At 24.8% G+C, this 18,167-nt stretch overlaps 1 protein-coding gene across 1 annotated transcript in view; it reads left to right on the top strand.

Annotated features, from left to right (window-relative positions):
- Nucleotides 1-18,167, top strand: part of LOC132921825 (dipeptidase 1) — a 140,427-nt gene that overhangs the window by 77,225 nt on the left and 45,035 nt on the right. The window contains exon 3 of the mRNA XM_060985050.1: nt 15,489-15,636. Coding sequence (XP_060841033.1) covers nt 15,489-15,636 — 148 coding nt within the window. The remainder of the gene's footprint in view (nt 1-15,488; nt 15,637-18,167) is intronic.

The following is an 18,167-nucleotide window of genomic DNA, read 5'->3' on the forward strand; positions in this document are numbered from 1 at the left end:
GACTGATATTGCGTTTGCCCGGTCTCGTTACTCGGTAGTACGTCGATTTATAGTCTCATATATTGTGATATTGTGTGTATTTTACAACCACAGCGGTCGTGTTGATTCGGTGAAATATGAAAACGTCGACGGTATAGGTACACGCGAGCATATTATGGAATATTTCTCGGAATCATTATCCAATCACGACGGATGGAGATTTCGTGACGGAGATGATATACTGTTGTTTTAATGTCGATACGATCACAGTGTCGATGACATGACGTGTTATCGATAAACTTGAATAATAAAGATATGAGCTCGGGTGTCCGACACCTGGCCAATAACAATAACCGTGACCGAGAGACGGCGGTCCACTGCGGATCGATTTTAAAGCGAAATCATCGGACGTAGATGTAGAGTAGGTAGCGTCGCATTTACACTCGCTGCAGCTGACACAACTGCAGCGAGTCCGCAGCCGTGACACCGCGCGTCATCATACTCGTACACAGAGTGATTCTTTTAAACGTCTCTTATTATCTCAGAGAACACACCAACATTTTTGGAACTAGTTTTAATTTTATATTATTATTATTTATAATATTATTATCAATTTAATATACAGTCAATAGTCAACTCTTAAGGGGATTACAAATTAATCGAAGTTATGTATTTTAAATTCTGAGTGATGTTTATTTTTTTAGTATATTTAAGACACTTTTAATACCATAAAAAATGTTTCAATTTTTGGGATTCGTGCAACATGGGATTTATCGCATAACAAACATCTACCTTAATTAACTTGTGAACTACCATATATTATATATTACAAAATATATAAAACGGTTATTACATAATACAGATACGAATTATTATCAAATTTCCCGTCAATAAATCATTAAAATGTTTACAAAAAAAAAGTTATATCATAATAAAAAAATATTGTAAAATAAAATAGGTATACCTAGAATAATATTCATTTTAAATTTTAAAATAGCACAAATAATTTTTTTAATTCGTAAAATTTGTGAATATGAAATAGATAAAAAAAAAATTAGGTTTGTGTATTGACCTGTACAAGGCTTCAATTAAATTTCCATGTAACATTTGGTGTTTTATCTCATGAATTTTTCATTTTAGATTCTAATAAGCGAAGCGATGAATGTATTGATTTTAAAACGATGTGTGTGGTTTTTTTTGTGTGTATATTATGTACACGATAAGTATTCGATTAAATACTTTGATTTTAAAATATATGGGTAGTTTTGGATATCTAATTCCCAGTACTTTTTTTATAATCGAGAATAAAAATTTAGGAGATACGGGAATTTTAACGCAAATCTAATTTTTGACAAAATTGATTTTGAGTTTTTGACAACAGATTATTGTTAATACTTGAAATTTTCACCAATTGTTTAAATTATCGTTTTAAAAAATGTTCACAATATTTCATTTTAAATATCATATTAATTTTGTTTTATTATTGTAATTCAAAAATGAATGACTGTTTTAGAGTCTGTGTAACCAACTCAATGAAGAGGTACACTTGACTCCTACTGTGCAGCAGAACGATTTCAAGGGAGAAGAAAAAAATCACGTTATCGTAACGACTGTAATAATTATAATACATAGGAATATGAATATTTTATTGTATCACACTATCATGTGCAATGTGTTTTATTCATTCTGGTAGTTCTTCTCTTCTTTTTTTTTTTGATAAATTTGACGATGTATGATTTTTCTCTATGTATAATGAAAAATCCTTAGAATTATGTGAAGGAATAACGTTTGTAAATTTAATTATGATATTGCAACTCTAAAATATATCGTTCTAGTGTGGCACTGTATAGCCTATTCACAAAAGAGGTCTAACCATCACGCCTTACTTTTTTTTAAATTTTTTACCATATTCTGTATATTATTATTAGGTTCGTATAATATATTATATTAATAATGATTTTGAAGTATGGAACTCTATTAAAAACTTTTTCTTTAAAAGTGAATTTACCACTATTTCATGTATTGTATTTATTAAAATATGTAGATAATTAGTAGGTATTTTATATACATCTAATATATAATATGGTTTAATTTCAATGAATTCTAATGAATAATAATGTAAATACGTAATAGCTACTGATTATGTTAATTTATTATAATATATCAAATATAGAAAACAATTAGTGTACAAGATATTGTTTCCTGATTTTTGCATAATAATAATTAATTTTTTAATAATGATTTTCACTAAGCAATTATCGATATAAAATATATTATTATTATATTATTATTTTAATTTTAAGTATTTAAATTTTCATAGTGGTTATAATATATATATGTTGCGTCCATAACAACATAGTCAAGTCCACTCATCAAACCAAAATTTCGTGTTTATGAAATTTAATAGTAATTTATCCTTTAAGAAATTTTATAATTATTATTATTATTTATTGCCTTAATTTGCATTTTATTGAATTGAACATTTATGATTTATTTCGATTCTGTTTATTCGAATAAAATATGATTTCGAAATAATTTACATTTCAAAGGAAAACAACGGATTTGATTTGTATGAAACCAATAACTATAATTGTGCTTTATATTTTTAAACTTAAACCTGAGCTTATTTGGTCATACTGTTAACTATAATAATATTCGTTTAAATATAAAATTAATAATTGTAAACAGCTTATAATTTGTTATGGTTTTTATCATGTAATACCCGATAATACGATAGCTGCTTAAAACAGCTATATACAGGCTCGAGTCTTTGATTCATTGAATCCTAGAAAATAAAACACTTACTCTAATAATTCTAAGACTCTCAAAATTCAATCATTCTAACTATTATATTATATGTTATTGCTTATAACTTTTAAGAATCTATGCCTAGTTTATGGTCACCAATTGTTATTACTTTATCAGACATTATTAAAACCGATCGAACTTAGTGCTGTCATGTGTAATGTAAGTATATTACCTACACAACTTTAAACAGGATATTTATTAAAGCGTAGTATACTATGTATAAGCAGATAGAGTAAGCATTAAACAATATATACATCTAAATATATAAATGTATGTCTAATTTATCAAACAATTTTTTCCCTACATGGACGTTTGTCAAAATGCGCCGAGAAAAGAGAAATGAAACGAGAGCACACGGAAAACAACGGTTTTTAACAAAAAGGGGGCCCTCCGTAAAAGCAAATCCACCCTGACACCAATCGATATAGCTGTGCCTGGACCACCAACAGTATACTGACGGTTGAAACCGTGAAAGATTATCAAACACGAGATCTTGTCCATATTACATGGTAGTTGTTGAATGTTCTATCATAATATTATATTACGTATAAGTATGTCAAAGTAGAAAAACGAAAGAGAAGTAGAAAATATGAAAAATAAATCCATAACTGACAAAGGTAGAAAAAAATGCACTGGCGTTTGTTTACTAAGTCGGCCTCGGAACGCTAAACATTACATGTTAATGATTTATTTTACAATTTTAATAATATTATATTTATTGATATATTATATTATTAATACTAGTCATTTTAATTGTCTATTCATTAGCCCAAAATTCAAAATTACGGGTATCCATTATCATAGTTATCCATATAGGTGCAAACATATTAAAATATATCGAAATCGCATAAGCACTGCAACAAATGCATACACACATTAAATATTATGATGAAGTGTTTTAGCCCTCAACCCTCACAATCGTCACGTTTTAAAGTAAACGCGTCCGATGGATACAAACAATGAAAATCAATAATATCAACTGATTTTGTACTGTTTAACACGAATGTCAAGTGAACTATCGACTATCGATAATATAAAGATATTATTGTAATTTTTTATTTTATGTAAAACCATCAAAATTCTAAATAGTATCGTGTAAATCAAATGAGTATTCATGCATATTATTATATCATAACTGATATTTTATTATTGAACATATTAAATACACTACTGTGTGTTGTATCATTAATTTAAACGTAATAATACATTTATATTATATATATTATGATACTTTAAATAATATTTACAAAAATATTGGTATTAGAATTTAATATTATTACAATTATTTTAATCTGGATAATTAGTAACGTGTTTGGTTTACACCTGTTCGGAGTAAATATAATAATAGCTTACGATGTTCAGATTTTGTCATTATCAAGTGATGATTTTTGGATAAATGTTGTTTGGTTTTAAAAAATAAATAATAATAACAATAATAATTATAACTGAAACCTAAAACTAAATGAGTTAGGTTGGATACGTTTTATTTAAAATGTTTACCATCATAAAAATAATTTGTTTATACAATAATAATTTACAAATTAAAATTAATGAATAATAAAAAACAGTCAATGGTCTATTAATATTATTTTGAATACAATAAAAATGGATTTTGATAAATTTAATATGTTTAAATTAAATATCTACACTATATAATATTTTAATATATTATTTTCTATATTTGTTAATTATGTACTATAGTACTTATTTATTCTAAGTTGAACCCAAAAATATTCTGAATGAATTACTATAAAAAATATTATTCATAAAAATTAATTTGACATAATTTAAAGTTTATGATGGTAAATTTTTGATTTGTTTGTATTATTTGTTATTAATTATAAACATGATTTTCGTCCTCACAGATGACAGAATATTTTTAATAATATTACAATACAATTACAAATTCATTGATATTTTTTTATACATTATGTTAAAATTTAAATTTCATAAAAATTAAATGTTAACAAACAACGAGCTTTTACATTTTGTAATTATTCATTTAATGAAAAAATAAATTAAAAACTTTTAAATGTAAAATGTATATATATAAATATAATATTTAATTGTTTAATTATTTAAACAAATTATATGGATTTGGGTCGACCAGATTTACCCCTTAGTATAAACTTGAGACAGTTACAACTTTTAAAAATAAAATACATATTATATTCTTTATTTTATAAGTTCGCATAAAATTATGTGAATCTTCTAAAAATCACTAATAATATTATCTAACCTCATGTATACAATTTACTAAGAAAAATTATAAGTATCTACTATATTTTATTTTTAATAAATAAAAAACATATTAATTTTAAATATGATTATACTTATGTAATTGGAAAAACATTGTTTTAAAATGATACGTAAAGTCTAAAATATTTAAAAAAAAAAAATAGATTTGTTACATTTTTGGTAAACGTACAACAGGCCACGCACAAAACCGTGAATATCATCGTTATCCTCGGGACTTCAGCCAAATGTGACATCGATTTTGAACTCGCTAGGTCCAAACACACCCTCCGGAAACAAGGTCTGGTTCAATTTGGCTTGTACCCATCCCCTGGTAACATTCTTCACCGCCTCAATCCTAATGTTTAGCTATACAACGAGTGGAATCCCCAGCCAAACCATGGCCCACTAGAATCTTATTTCAGCTATATTATTGTATTGTTGAATAAATTGAAAAAATAATTTTCGCTTTCATCATTCAAAAGAAAACATTAAAAGTTATAACTGTGTTATTTTGTTCATATCTACAGATATATTAAGATTAATTTTATTGTTTAATTGATGAATTTTAAAAAAAATATTTACTGCGCATTATAAATAAAAAAAAATTAACTAATTATGATATTCTGTTATTTCAGTGATCGTCGATATTTCATATTCAACTAAACTAAAACATATTAGTAACGGATATCATTAAAAATCACAAAATGTTGACACATTGGCATATTGCATATCAATACATTTAACAATGATATTTACATATTATAGTGTTCAGTGTATTATGGCACCACACCATCTGCACTGTAATTGGATAATATTATTAGTATTCCCGATTCCGGAATCGTAATTTTATTATTTTTTTTTTATAATACCGCTATCGTGTTTTTTCAATGGTAACTATTAGTTTTACTTATTATGTAGGTACTTAAAAAATTAAAAAAAGTACAGTAAAAGCTGTTCCGAAATTATTTTATTGAATTATTAAATTACTGAAACTTTAAAAAAATGTGCAAATGCTAAATAGTTTATTATTTATCTATTTGAAAACTTATCACGCGAAATATAATTAATAATAATATGTATTAAATTAATATATTAAGTGTTAATTTTTAGTTTTTTTTTATATAGTTTTTATCATCAGTCCTTGTCTGATTTAAATAATATCATATAAAACATTACTTGTGCATTATAAATTATAATGAGTTTATAATACCCAGTCTACGTATCTTGTCCGACTTTTTTTGAAGAAATGGGTTCGTCTATATATTTTACACACACAGATCATTAACACAAATTATAAATCACTAGTCATAATTCAATAATAATGTTAAATTGCGACTATATAAGTATCAAAGTAGATAATTTCAGAAAATAAAAATGGTTTTTAAACTTGTTTTTTACACGCCTCAGCCGATGACATCAAATAAATATATTCTATAAGGTCCTATGTCAAAAAAAAATTATAAAATCCTATTTAATTTTTTCTAAAATGTAAAATCATTCTAATTACAATTGTAAACTTCATTATTGACTCTATTTTAATATTTTAAATAACATTACATAAGACTTGAAATCAACATGATATAGTTCTTGAAACATTTTTACTATTTTAAATATCAAAACAATCTATATCGTCTAACCGTTACAATAAACCAATGTACGGATTTAGAGTGAAACATTTTTTTCTAATATTGACACATAGCAGTGATGCTGAAATAAGGCAGTAGAAAAAAAAACTTCAATATTGAGTTTTTGGCATTTTGGTATTGTTTTTTTTTTTTTTTTTTTTATTAAAGTTTGATTCAATATACTAAAATTCCAAGGGTCAATAATACTCGTGTCACGGAAATTGTACCAAGGTATTTGTTCTGTTGTATCTGATGGAAAACCATAATAACTTGTGATAAACAGGATTGATTAACTCTTGCGCTTTTTTTCTATTCTCCGCCCTCGTGTATGTTGTGCTGTAAATTATATGTAATAAAAACGTATATTTACTGAATTTTTTAAATGGGATTTCAGTGGTGTTTTTTTGAATACAATAATGTCGGATTAGAATATTTTTTATTTCAATATACTCGTATATTCATACTATGTAACGCTTTTATATTGCTCAACAATACTAAAAGTTACTTTTGATGCATTTAATAAGTGTGTGTGTGTATAATAATACATTTATGGTTTTGCTATTTAATGACAAGGTTGATATATTTTCAAAGCGTAGGGTTATATTGTTTCTAGGCCAAATATATAGTGCCATTTAAACTAAATATGCGTATACCATTCCCGACTATCGTCTATCACTCGTTCATCGAGATTATATTGTAATTGATTGATTTTTATCTGAGTGTAATACAATACAAATTTATTTGATTTATCAAAATGTGCGTTGTATAATATACCCCTCGAATGATTATGATGAATTACGATTATTGATCAAAATCGGCATAAACTACTTAATATATTGTAACGAAGAATTAAACAGTTTATAATAGGTATAAATAGATACCTACCTATATTGAATAGGGATTTAAAAGTTAATTATACAATACAATTGGTTTCATCATTTTTAGTTATCTGCTACGAGCGCATTTATTTATCACAACTTGTACATTTTACAATGAAGAGACTTGTGCAAACTACATAGCATCATCTCGAAGTTGTGTAAGGTTTTGATTATAATAAGTGCATATTCTTAATTAATTTGCAAAAGGTCGTTATATTGTTATACTGTCCTCAGTACAGTGATTTGTTGTTGATTCTTGTAACCAGTTAAATTGTTGTCTATTTTTAAATTTAGTATAGAAGACATATTTTCACCAGTATATAGTGTTATTGCATATAGTTGAGAAAAACTTTTTAACATTTCTTATTGGTTTGGAACCAATATCATCTATCTCTGGTGACTTACTTTTGACAACAGCCATTTTATTTTAACTATATTTAGTAAGAACTTTTCGATAAATGTTCATCTTAGACAGTACTATCATGTTGCTGTTTTTCTTGATAGGAATAGTCACTATTGCTTAAGAAAATTTTTAATTTATTTTATTATTAATGATCAGATTAAATGTAAAGTAATATATTATTATTATAACACGAGTAACAACTATATACTGAGCAGTGGACGTTTGGACATTTCTCAACAGACAATGCAATGCTGAACATAATCAAAATAGTTTTTACTTTCTATTGTCAGTTACAAATGCCACAGACACAGGTAACTTAGAAGGATGACCTCGTTCGGCTCGTTCCCTCTAAAGAACAATTCTATTCAAGCCTTTCAAGATTGTCGAAATTATATTCTCTAAAATCGTAAGAAAATGGTTTTAGTCACCAAATAGTTAATATCTAGTTATTATGGTTATGAACATGATTCTATTGTTTCTAATTTTAACTTAATCTATGAGTCAACGGTGGTTATACGAGGGAGGGGTCAGAAGGTATGGATCCCCTTCCCCAGGTCCCAAATCTGAGTTTAGTCTGTGATATATTATTCGCTCGGGACATTCGGCTTTTGACTAGCTGTTACGATTTTTAATACAGATAATATACACTTGTACATAAATCTTATGATTTCAACTATTTGAATTTTCGTTACGCCTTTTTAAGTATTTATATTTTCCCCGAAATGACGATATTTACTATTATTGGTATTTGTTTCGAACTTTGAATAACGTACATGATATAATACAGCGATAAACTAACAATCGATTTATTATTCAATATTAAGCCGTCTCGACCGTCGAACGTGTAAATAAATATTAATCTTGTTGTACGGTTTAGCTACCAGTTACGAAGAATTTATTAACAAATATTTTTTTAATCTAAGATTACTTATAAGTTATATTCAAAACAATTTGAATTAAACTTGAAAAATATTTAAAAATTAGGTTAGTTAAATGTATAACAAATATTTTAAGTTATTTTGCTTTTTAATTAATGAATTGCTTATCTATATTATTTTACACATAGTATATAGTTAATTTAAAATTTTATTAAATGATTTTATATCGTGAAGGTAATTTTTAATTTTTCTTATTATTAATTATTTTAAAATTTTAAAATATTCTTGGAAATTTAAATGTTTAATTTTATGTCAATAATTATAATATGGTTTTCCTCCGCATAACTTACGCTTACGTGTTATTGGTTTAGCTATGATGTGTATTTATAAAGATTCAAAATTAATAATTAACGTCCTTTTGGACGAATTAATAAAAAAAAAGGTGGATATTGTCTTGTAACTTTAAACATTTTAAAAATTCTATATTTTTGTTTTCGTTTAAGTAAGACTTAAATTTTAAGTAATAAATTATTAACGGGTTAAACATTTGTTTGTCTTATATATTATAAAATAATATCAAAGAATCCCCACCTCAAAGAAAAAATTTCAAAAAGTTTTAAATAATAAATATATACTGAGATATAGTACTTTTTATCAGTTTCGTAATTTGAGCCAATATTATTCAATTTCCGTATTAAATATTAACTTATATTAGATATTAGAAATTTGAATAACTCTTGCTATGTATAGTTTTAATAATTAAAAAATTGCATTTTATAAATTAAACTTATTAATTATAATAAAATAAATTCACACTGATACTATCATCATTATTTTAATTATGTGAACAATTTCAAATTCAATTGGAGTTTATTTCAATTTACAAGCGATTTAACTATTTTTCGATATTTTCTCGTACACTGTAAGTAAAATGTACAGCAAACACTTAAAAGAAAAATAGTCAAAACTCCTTAAAAAAAATCAATTACACAGTTATGTTTAGCGTATAAGATTTTTACTATACCAGATAACTTTTAAATTTACTCAATAAATAAATAATTTTAACAACAACACAAAATACACAACCAGGATAATAACCAACTTAAATTAAACTATAATTTAAAGATTATACACAGTCTAATATAATTGAACTCAACTTTCATGTGGAAATAACGGTCCTGACACGTTGACACTTAACCTACCAGTCATTCAATCAATTAATCATTACAAATTACATTCTAGTCTGTCGCCATGTCTGTTATAATAGTAGAATAGTATTTAATTTTATATAACTTAAAAAGTGTATAGATAATATAAAATTCGTTTCAGTTATGATAATATATTTAAAATAATTAAAAATTTACTTTTTATTGGTATAAATTATTGCATAAAATCAGGATTTTAAAACATGTATAAATTTATTAACTGAAATAATTTTATGGTTTATTAGTAAAATAGTTATTTATATTGATTAATACAAACCCGAGAAATAAATCGAGAAATCCGTCTATAAGTTATTTACAAAGAGCTTTTCATGAATTATGTTTAAACAATAATGCTTCCTCTTACAGACTTTACATTTTTAATCTAATTGACTAAAATTTATTAAACTTATTTTAGGTTTAGATAATATTAAGTGGAATTAACGCACCGCCGTTATTATATGTAACAGGACACATTTGTATGCACCATAGTTTTATTATTTTTTATATTATTTTAAAAGTACTATTTTTTTAATTAAAATATACCATTCAGTATTATTGGTGTTTAATAACTATTATTTTATTTTCTCTTAAAAATTGTTTTCATTGTATAAATACATAATTCTAAATACAAATAAAAGTGTTTAATAGTTTAATACTATTAAAATTTAAAAGTGAGAAAAATCTTTGTGAATGATTTTAATAGGGTAATTATTCCAAAACTATACAAATAAATTGTTTAAGAGCAATTCTAAAAAAATACTCTTTAGTTGAAAATAGTTATAATATAGCAAAATACTAATCAATGATTCAATAATTGTTAATAACAATAGGTAATAAAGGGAAAAAATGTTTTGAAAATATCTAAGCTTTATCTAATACATAATATAAGAATATGACTTAATATTAAAATATAAATTATTTATACTGTCGTAGTATCGAATAGCTAATTTAAAGCTAGTAATACATTTTTTCATTAAAAGTACTTATATGTGTATTAAATCAAAGACATCAAGATTCAAGGCTTAGTAATAATTATTGTATAGTGGTATTTTACAGTTATAGGAATATTAAAGGTTTGATGCGAAAATATTTAATACTTTTTTATAGTTAAATAAAAATTATTCTAGGTATTATTAAACCTATTTTATTAAAACTATTTTTATTGTTATTTATATTGGTCATTTTTTAATAAACTAATATTAAGTATTATGAGTTATAAACTTATTTCATGGAAGCTATAGTTGTAGATAATTAATCAAAAGTATTTTTCAAAGAAACAAGGGACCCGTTCCCCCCTTCTTGTTTGCACGATTTTTATGAATATACCACTAGTATTGATTGCTTAGTTGAAAAATATTTGTAAAACTGGTAATATAAATTGGTAAATATTTATATGAGCATATTTGTTTTTAATCTGGATAATACCTTTATGACGGTATTTATATTACATAATTCTTGATCTATGAATATTATAAATTTATAACTATGGTAAAATTTGAGTTATTATAATATTTTATACAATGTATTCTGAATTTTTAATGTTTATCGTATGTCATAATTTATATAACTAGTTTATGGTTTATTATGTAGAAATTATTTCAGTATGCTAGTTTTTGGCTTGCTGACAATTTAAACTTAAACAAAAATGGAATTCTTTTTTCATATTTTCTAATTGAATATGTATTGCTTTATATAAAGTGTATACAGCAAATAGCCAGAAGATAACATGTTTATTTTATTTTTATGTACCTAATAAATTATAAGCTAACGTAATTTACAGAAAATTTGTCTAAGTATTTTTAGTATTAAAAAAAGTCTGAAAAATAAAATTATTAAATACAATCAACAGTTTTATTTATTATAGTTTTTATAAAAAACGATGCCTCGTGCATCCAGCAACAGTGTAGATTAAAATAGGGTATATAAAATACTATTATGAATTTGAATTATTGCAAAACAAAAAATATTTAGCAATAACAATTTTTAAATTTCTAATGATTTAAAATTTTAACAAAATCTTATTCTTATCTACTAAAGTAAAAAAATGTTATACTTGATATTATAATTTCATTCAATTTTTAGATTTTCTCATGGTTTAGTGAGAATTTCTTTATATTATTTTAAATTATTCAAACAATTATTATACATATAAAAAATGAAAAATGATCTGATTTTTATAAGAAAAAAAATTTAGCTAGGTATAGATTACTCTTAAGTATCAACAATTATTTTACTATTATGTATATTATGTTGTTTTTTATTATTATCATTAGTCTTTATTGTAAACTGAAATTAATTATTATTTACAATTTTAATAATTATATAAAATTCATTTTTTTTAATATATAATATTGTTTCTGATAAACAAGACACTTATAATGATAATAGCTTAGGAAAAATGATTAATTAATTTTCAATTCATTTAATTTTTAACATATAATGGAAATCTGATTGATTATAACTACAATAAAGCACATAAAAATTGGTTTATCAAAATGATGATATATTATTATACGTATGTGTAGGTGTAGATTTTATGGCTATTCTAGTTGAGAAAGGTTTTATAATATTCTAATTCTGATTTATTGGTAATTTTGCACGCATGGTTTAATCAAAAATAAATTGTCCAACTTTTGTTAAGTGTATACTAAGCTAAGTTTAAAAATTATTTACATATTTAATATTTATATTTTTTAGTTTGAAAAAATTAGTTAAATAAACAAATATCAAATAATATTTCATAGTAAAATAAATCTTAACCAACATGAAAATAATAATTTTTATACAGTATGAATTGCCTAACACAATTATGATCTTTTTCTTCAATAGACAATAATGGAGTTATTCAATATCTGATTCTTGGAATTGTTGTATATTATACTTAAAGACTATATTTTTAAATTCTGTAGATTTGTTTACTATCTAGGTACTTACAACTCCCCTATAAAGATACAAATAATAATTATATATTTACAAAAAAAAAAATGTAAAGTACCTACTAGTGACTTCCTATTATACTTGATATAAATGTATTAATAACTGAGAAGATACTTGTTAGAATTATTAAATATATCTCGTTATTATCAGGAATACTATGAATAACTATCACGAGTCATGAAAACGGTGTACTTAGTATTATACAACTTATATTTAAGATTTTTGGAAATGTATGGGTTTTGTTATGATAATTTACTGCTAAGGCTATTTTTTATACCTACTTAATATTTATCTATTCGTTATATTAATGATATGGTACTTTGATAATATTATAATATTTAATTTTCTCAATAGTTTTTATAAAGCATTCAAAAAAAAATTATTTCCACTGACGGGTATGTCAAAACATTTTTAGAGATTAAATTATACGAGTATTTAACCAAACTACGAAAAAATCATTTAGTGCATTTTGTTTAAACATATCGAAGAACTACAATACGCTACTTGTTGAAATAGTTTTCTGATTTTTATTTTTTTTATTTTTTATTCAAATCTAACCAAACTGAAGTGTAATATAATATCATGTTTTTTTTTAATTTTTTTAATTTTTGTTTTACTAAAACGATGAAACTATTCTTAACCACCTGTGAGTAGGATGCATTAGTCTAAAACACGGAAGCGTAATTATAGCTAAAGGTTAAGTGCAATCGTGTTCGAGGCCCGTAGTATCAGGGTAACAATAAAACACATTTTAACCAAATGACAAAGTTCCATCATGACTGATTCAACTTGAAATATCTAAAAACCTCGACGCATACCTCGGACCAAATCCAAATCAAAACATATTAATCATTGAATTTTATAAAATTTAAAAATTGTAATATTTAAATCAAATAAAAATATTTCAACTGTTTTATTTATTAAATACCCCTACTGTTGTAATATATCTAATATTATATTAAAACAATATGTGCGAATACATTAAAACTAATTGTTCATCGCCGTAAAAAAAGTAGTAACGTCATATCATGCACAAAGCGATGGCAAGGTATAGCTGGCGGAATTAATTTCTACTTTCTAGTACCAACCTGACGAAAATCTCGAAGCGAAGAAGATGATTATAGTGAGTGGCAGTTACTAGTGTGAAGTACAATACAAATTTGAGACAACGCACAATACACGTGATGTAGTAGGTGGGCTAGGTACTGCAGATCATCGTTGGCTTTCACGCGATTCCGAGACGTCGCAAAAAGTTGCCGTCAAAAGTCCGTAACAGATAAGCCACACATCGCTACAACTGCAGGCCACGAACGACGCTCCATGTTCCGGTGAAATACGATCGTGGTATTATGAGGAATTGAAATTTCACAATAGTTCGGATACCAAACATGACCTACATCTAGCCAGCCAGCCACTGAAGAGTTTCAAAATATGATTATCTCAGGTCAAAAAATTTAAACAAAAAAAAGTGACGAACAAAGTCATTATGTTAAAACTTATAATACTATGCGTTTAATCACGCGTTACACAATTATTTCAACTAAAAATAAACAAAAAAAGTATATTCCTCAAGTCAATTAATTTGTTCGCACAAACGTGTATGGATACTTAAATCACCTAATGCGCAATAATAATATACAATAGGATGTATTTTTAAGATGATATTTAATTATTATAAAAAAAAAATTCCCAAAATTGAAATCGCTATGCGCGTGTCCTAGTTAATCTTGTGAAGTTAGTATTTTCCCCACATTTACTTTAAAATTTTTAAATTAATTATAATGTTTCTTTGCTATTAACTTATGAGTTATTACTTAGCTAACTCAATTTAATAATTGTTTTCATTAACTTGCATGTCTTCACAAAATTGTGAACGCGACACAGAATGTATTACATTGTCTATATCTATTTATAGCCTATAGATAGATACTAATATAAATTTATCATAAAATTATGATGGTAGGTACATACGATGTAATTAGTTTCACGTAGATCTATATACGAATGCGGTCGTTTATCATGTTTCTTAAAATATACGTTCTGTCATACTATTCAAATAGGCTGTTCTATTCAAAATATACCTCTTACTAATGCCTTTGATGCTAACAAATTTCAAGATTCACAAAGATTTTGTCGTGTACATATATATATAGCATACCTATATTATATTCTGTGTACGTTTTCAAAAGATTGACCGACCGCATGTTATTAAATATTTATTTTCTACCTTCAATGTATTCACAGATTGTGTACTGTTGGCAGGAATAATCCGAATAAATATAATACTCTTATATATTCAATATTTGATTTCGAGTACACAAAGTAATGCTTTTTAGACGTCTACTTTTATTAGTGTATGGTTATGTATGCATTATAAATAAGAAAAAACGTGTATATAATTTATAAATATTATAAATATATTATTATATATAAGACTTAAAATAGTTATATATAAGTATATTTATAATACGGGTTATTAGATATCTTACATTCAAACTGATACATTTTTATTTATTATTATTAATGTTATTTTATAGACTGGATATCCTGACGCACATCAAACGTCCAGGCCATCAACTTCCGGGAACGTCAGAAGAGAAGGATTATGTAACGGACAGGTTCACAGTAGCAGAGAGTATGAATCTCCCGAAAGTTCAGTTGTGTCGGATAGGGACCGACAAAGAAGTAAGATAATTTTAATGTTAAAAGATTTTAAGTTTCTAATCTGAGTAAGTCTACACTTTGAACAGTTGAACACGTGTATTTTCTGTTACGCGATGCAAATAAAATAGGTAGATATTATAAGTTTCTTACCTTTCTCAACTACAAAGTTATTGTTGAGTGTATGTCACGAAATTAAGAGTGTCGAAGTTTATAAACACAAAAGACAAAACCCATTTATTATAATATATTCAAATAAATGTATTTTCTATTAAACAAAAAAGTTATTATGCCGCGTACGTGTCTTACCTTATAATATGTACTATAATAATTATGTATTGAAATTCAGCATTACCCTTAAAATTATAATTTATAATGACCAAATAATATTTTTTCAGTATCTTATATATCATACTTTAATCGTGAGAAACACTCGGAATAAGTACTAAAGTTATCAAAAGTGGAAATTATTATAAAATACTTGATACCTATATATCCATTCCTAGTTCCTACCTATCCAATAGATTGCATTTGTAGGTTCTTGTAATTTATCTCAATTTTTTTATTTTTTATTTATTTAAAATTGTTTAATATTATGAAGAAGTTATATTTGTGTTTATCATATTATATATTTCAATATAAGTTTGATGAATAAGTTTTTCTTTCTTTGTAGGTTACCTATAAGATTTAATTAAAAATTATAACTTAATAAGTAAAAAAAAAATACAAATATACCTTTCAATTTCAGATAGCTATAATATATTTCAATGTGTAAAAGCTTTATAAACTGGGATATTAGTTGTTGGTTTAATAGTTGAAGTTGTTTTAAATCATCATCTATAAAATCCAGTATCGATACAAAATAAAAGAGGGAGAGAAATTATAAAAATAAAACCTAATCAACTAATTCCTAGACACAAACCTATAATCCTTTTGTTTTTATTTACTGTATAATTTTCAAAGTCTATTGATCAATAATTGAGAGTTAATATTAAAAATTATTGTTTTAGTTTAATATTGTATATATGATATGTTTATTAATATATACAATATTATCATAATATAATGTATACAAACAAATTTAAAGCAACATATTTTTTAATATTTTTTTTAGTTACCTAACTAATCTAATTTTAAAATTTTAATTTCTATAACATTTTTAGTTAAAATTACAAAAATAATTTAACTAATAATAACATTTTATCGAGAATTCATCATACCCATTATTATTATTATTATTAGATATTATGATTTACAATAAACTAACGAGTTATAAGTGTTTGTATAATTTATTGTGACTTGTGAACTTATTATTATTCACTCATTATATTTATAGTACAATATACTCTTATCAGGAATCGCCAATATGAATATTATGTTCGCAAGCCATATGGATAGCAAGTGCCAAAAAGTTTATAAATACATTTTAAATAATTTGATCATAAATTTTTATAAATGTATGAAAAACAATTAAAATGTATAATAATAATAAGTACATTTTGATTTTATAAACAAGATACGAGTTGCATGAGTTTATGACGAGAACCGCAACTTGACCACCGCTGGTATATTCTATACCGTATATAATATTGTTTAAAAATATCATTAAATTACAATTGTTTAATACCTATTAGCTTTTTTCCAGCTTTCTTTTGCTAGTGCTTAATATATTGCATATATATTCATTGCCTAAACTTTACACATGACACAGAATCAATTTAACTATTTAATTATTAAAATATTCTTACAACTTTTTTTTTTACTTGTAACCTCTGCAGTATCTACCTAGTCCTAGTAATACATTTTTAAAACTGTAGATAGTAAATTTTATACTATTATTCTTATTCAACATTCTCTTTATTTCCCCGGCGAATTGATTATTTCAATATTTTACAATAACGGCTAGAGTTGTCACTGTCAGTTGTACTAGGATGCCATGATGTCATTGAATAATTTAAGAGCAGACCTGTACATTACTTCCAAATTAAATAACAATACACAATCAACATTTTAAGTATAAACATGATTATAATAGTTAATAGGCAAAATCGTTAATACTGTAGATATATTCACAATCCACTAATAATCTAAAATTAAAATTGTATAAAAGAATCATTTTCAAACTTATGTTTTGCTTCAAATTATCATCCTACAGTGCTCTTTATTTTAATTATAGTGAAAAACGTGTTATATTTATTTATATTTGTCGCTCGTTATTGGTCTCTATATACCAATATATAATGCATTAAATAATATTTTAAATTTCATCTCGCCATTATGTGAGAAATACATGTGTGTTTACAAATGTTAAGTATAGAATATATATTTCAAGCACATAATATACATAGTTTTTCCATGTCCTGTTGAATTATCTTAATAAACCGATACACTTTCTTCAATAAAATATTAAGGAAATTATATATACAACATTTGTGCATTTTAAATCCATTTAGTCTATAAAGTTATTTATTTATTGCTCGTAAGTACGGTCAATAATTGAGTGTGTGCCCATAACATGAAACCCAATTCAAAAGGTCCTGGTCTACGGCCTAGAA

This window comes from Rhopalosiphum padi, chromosome 2 (assembly GCF_020882245.1).
Source record: "Rhopalosiphum padi isolate XX-2018 chromosome 2, ASM2088224v1, whole genome shotgun sequence".
NCBI classification, from domain to species: Eukaryota; Metazoa; Arthropoda; class Insecta; order Hemiptera; family Aphididae; genus Rhopalosiphum; species Rhopalosiphum padi.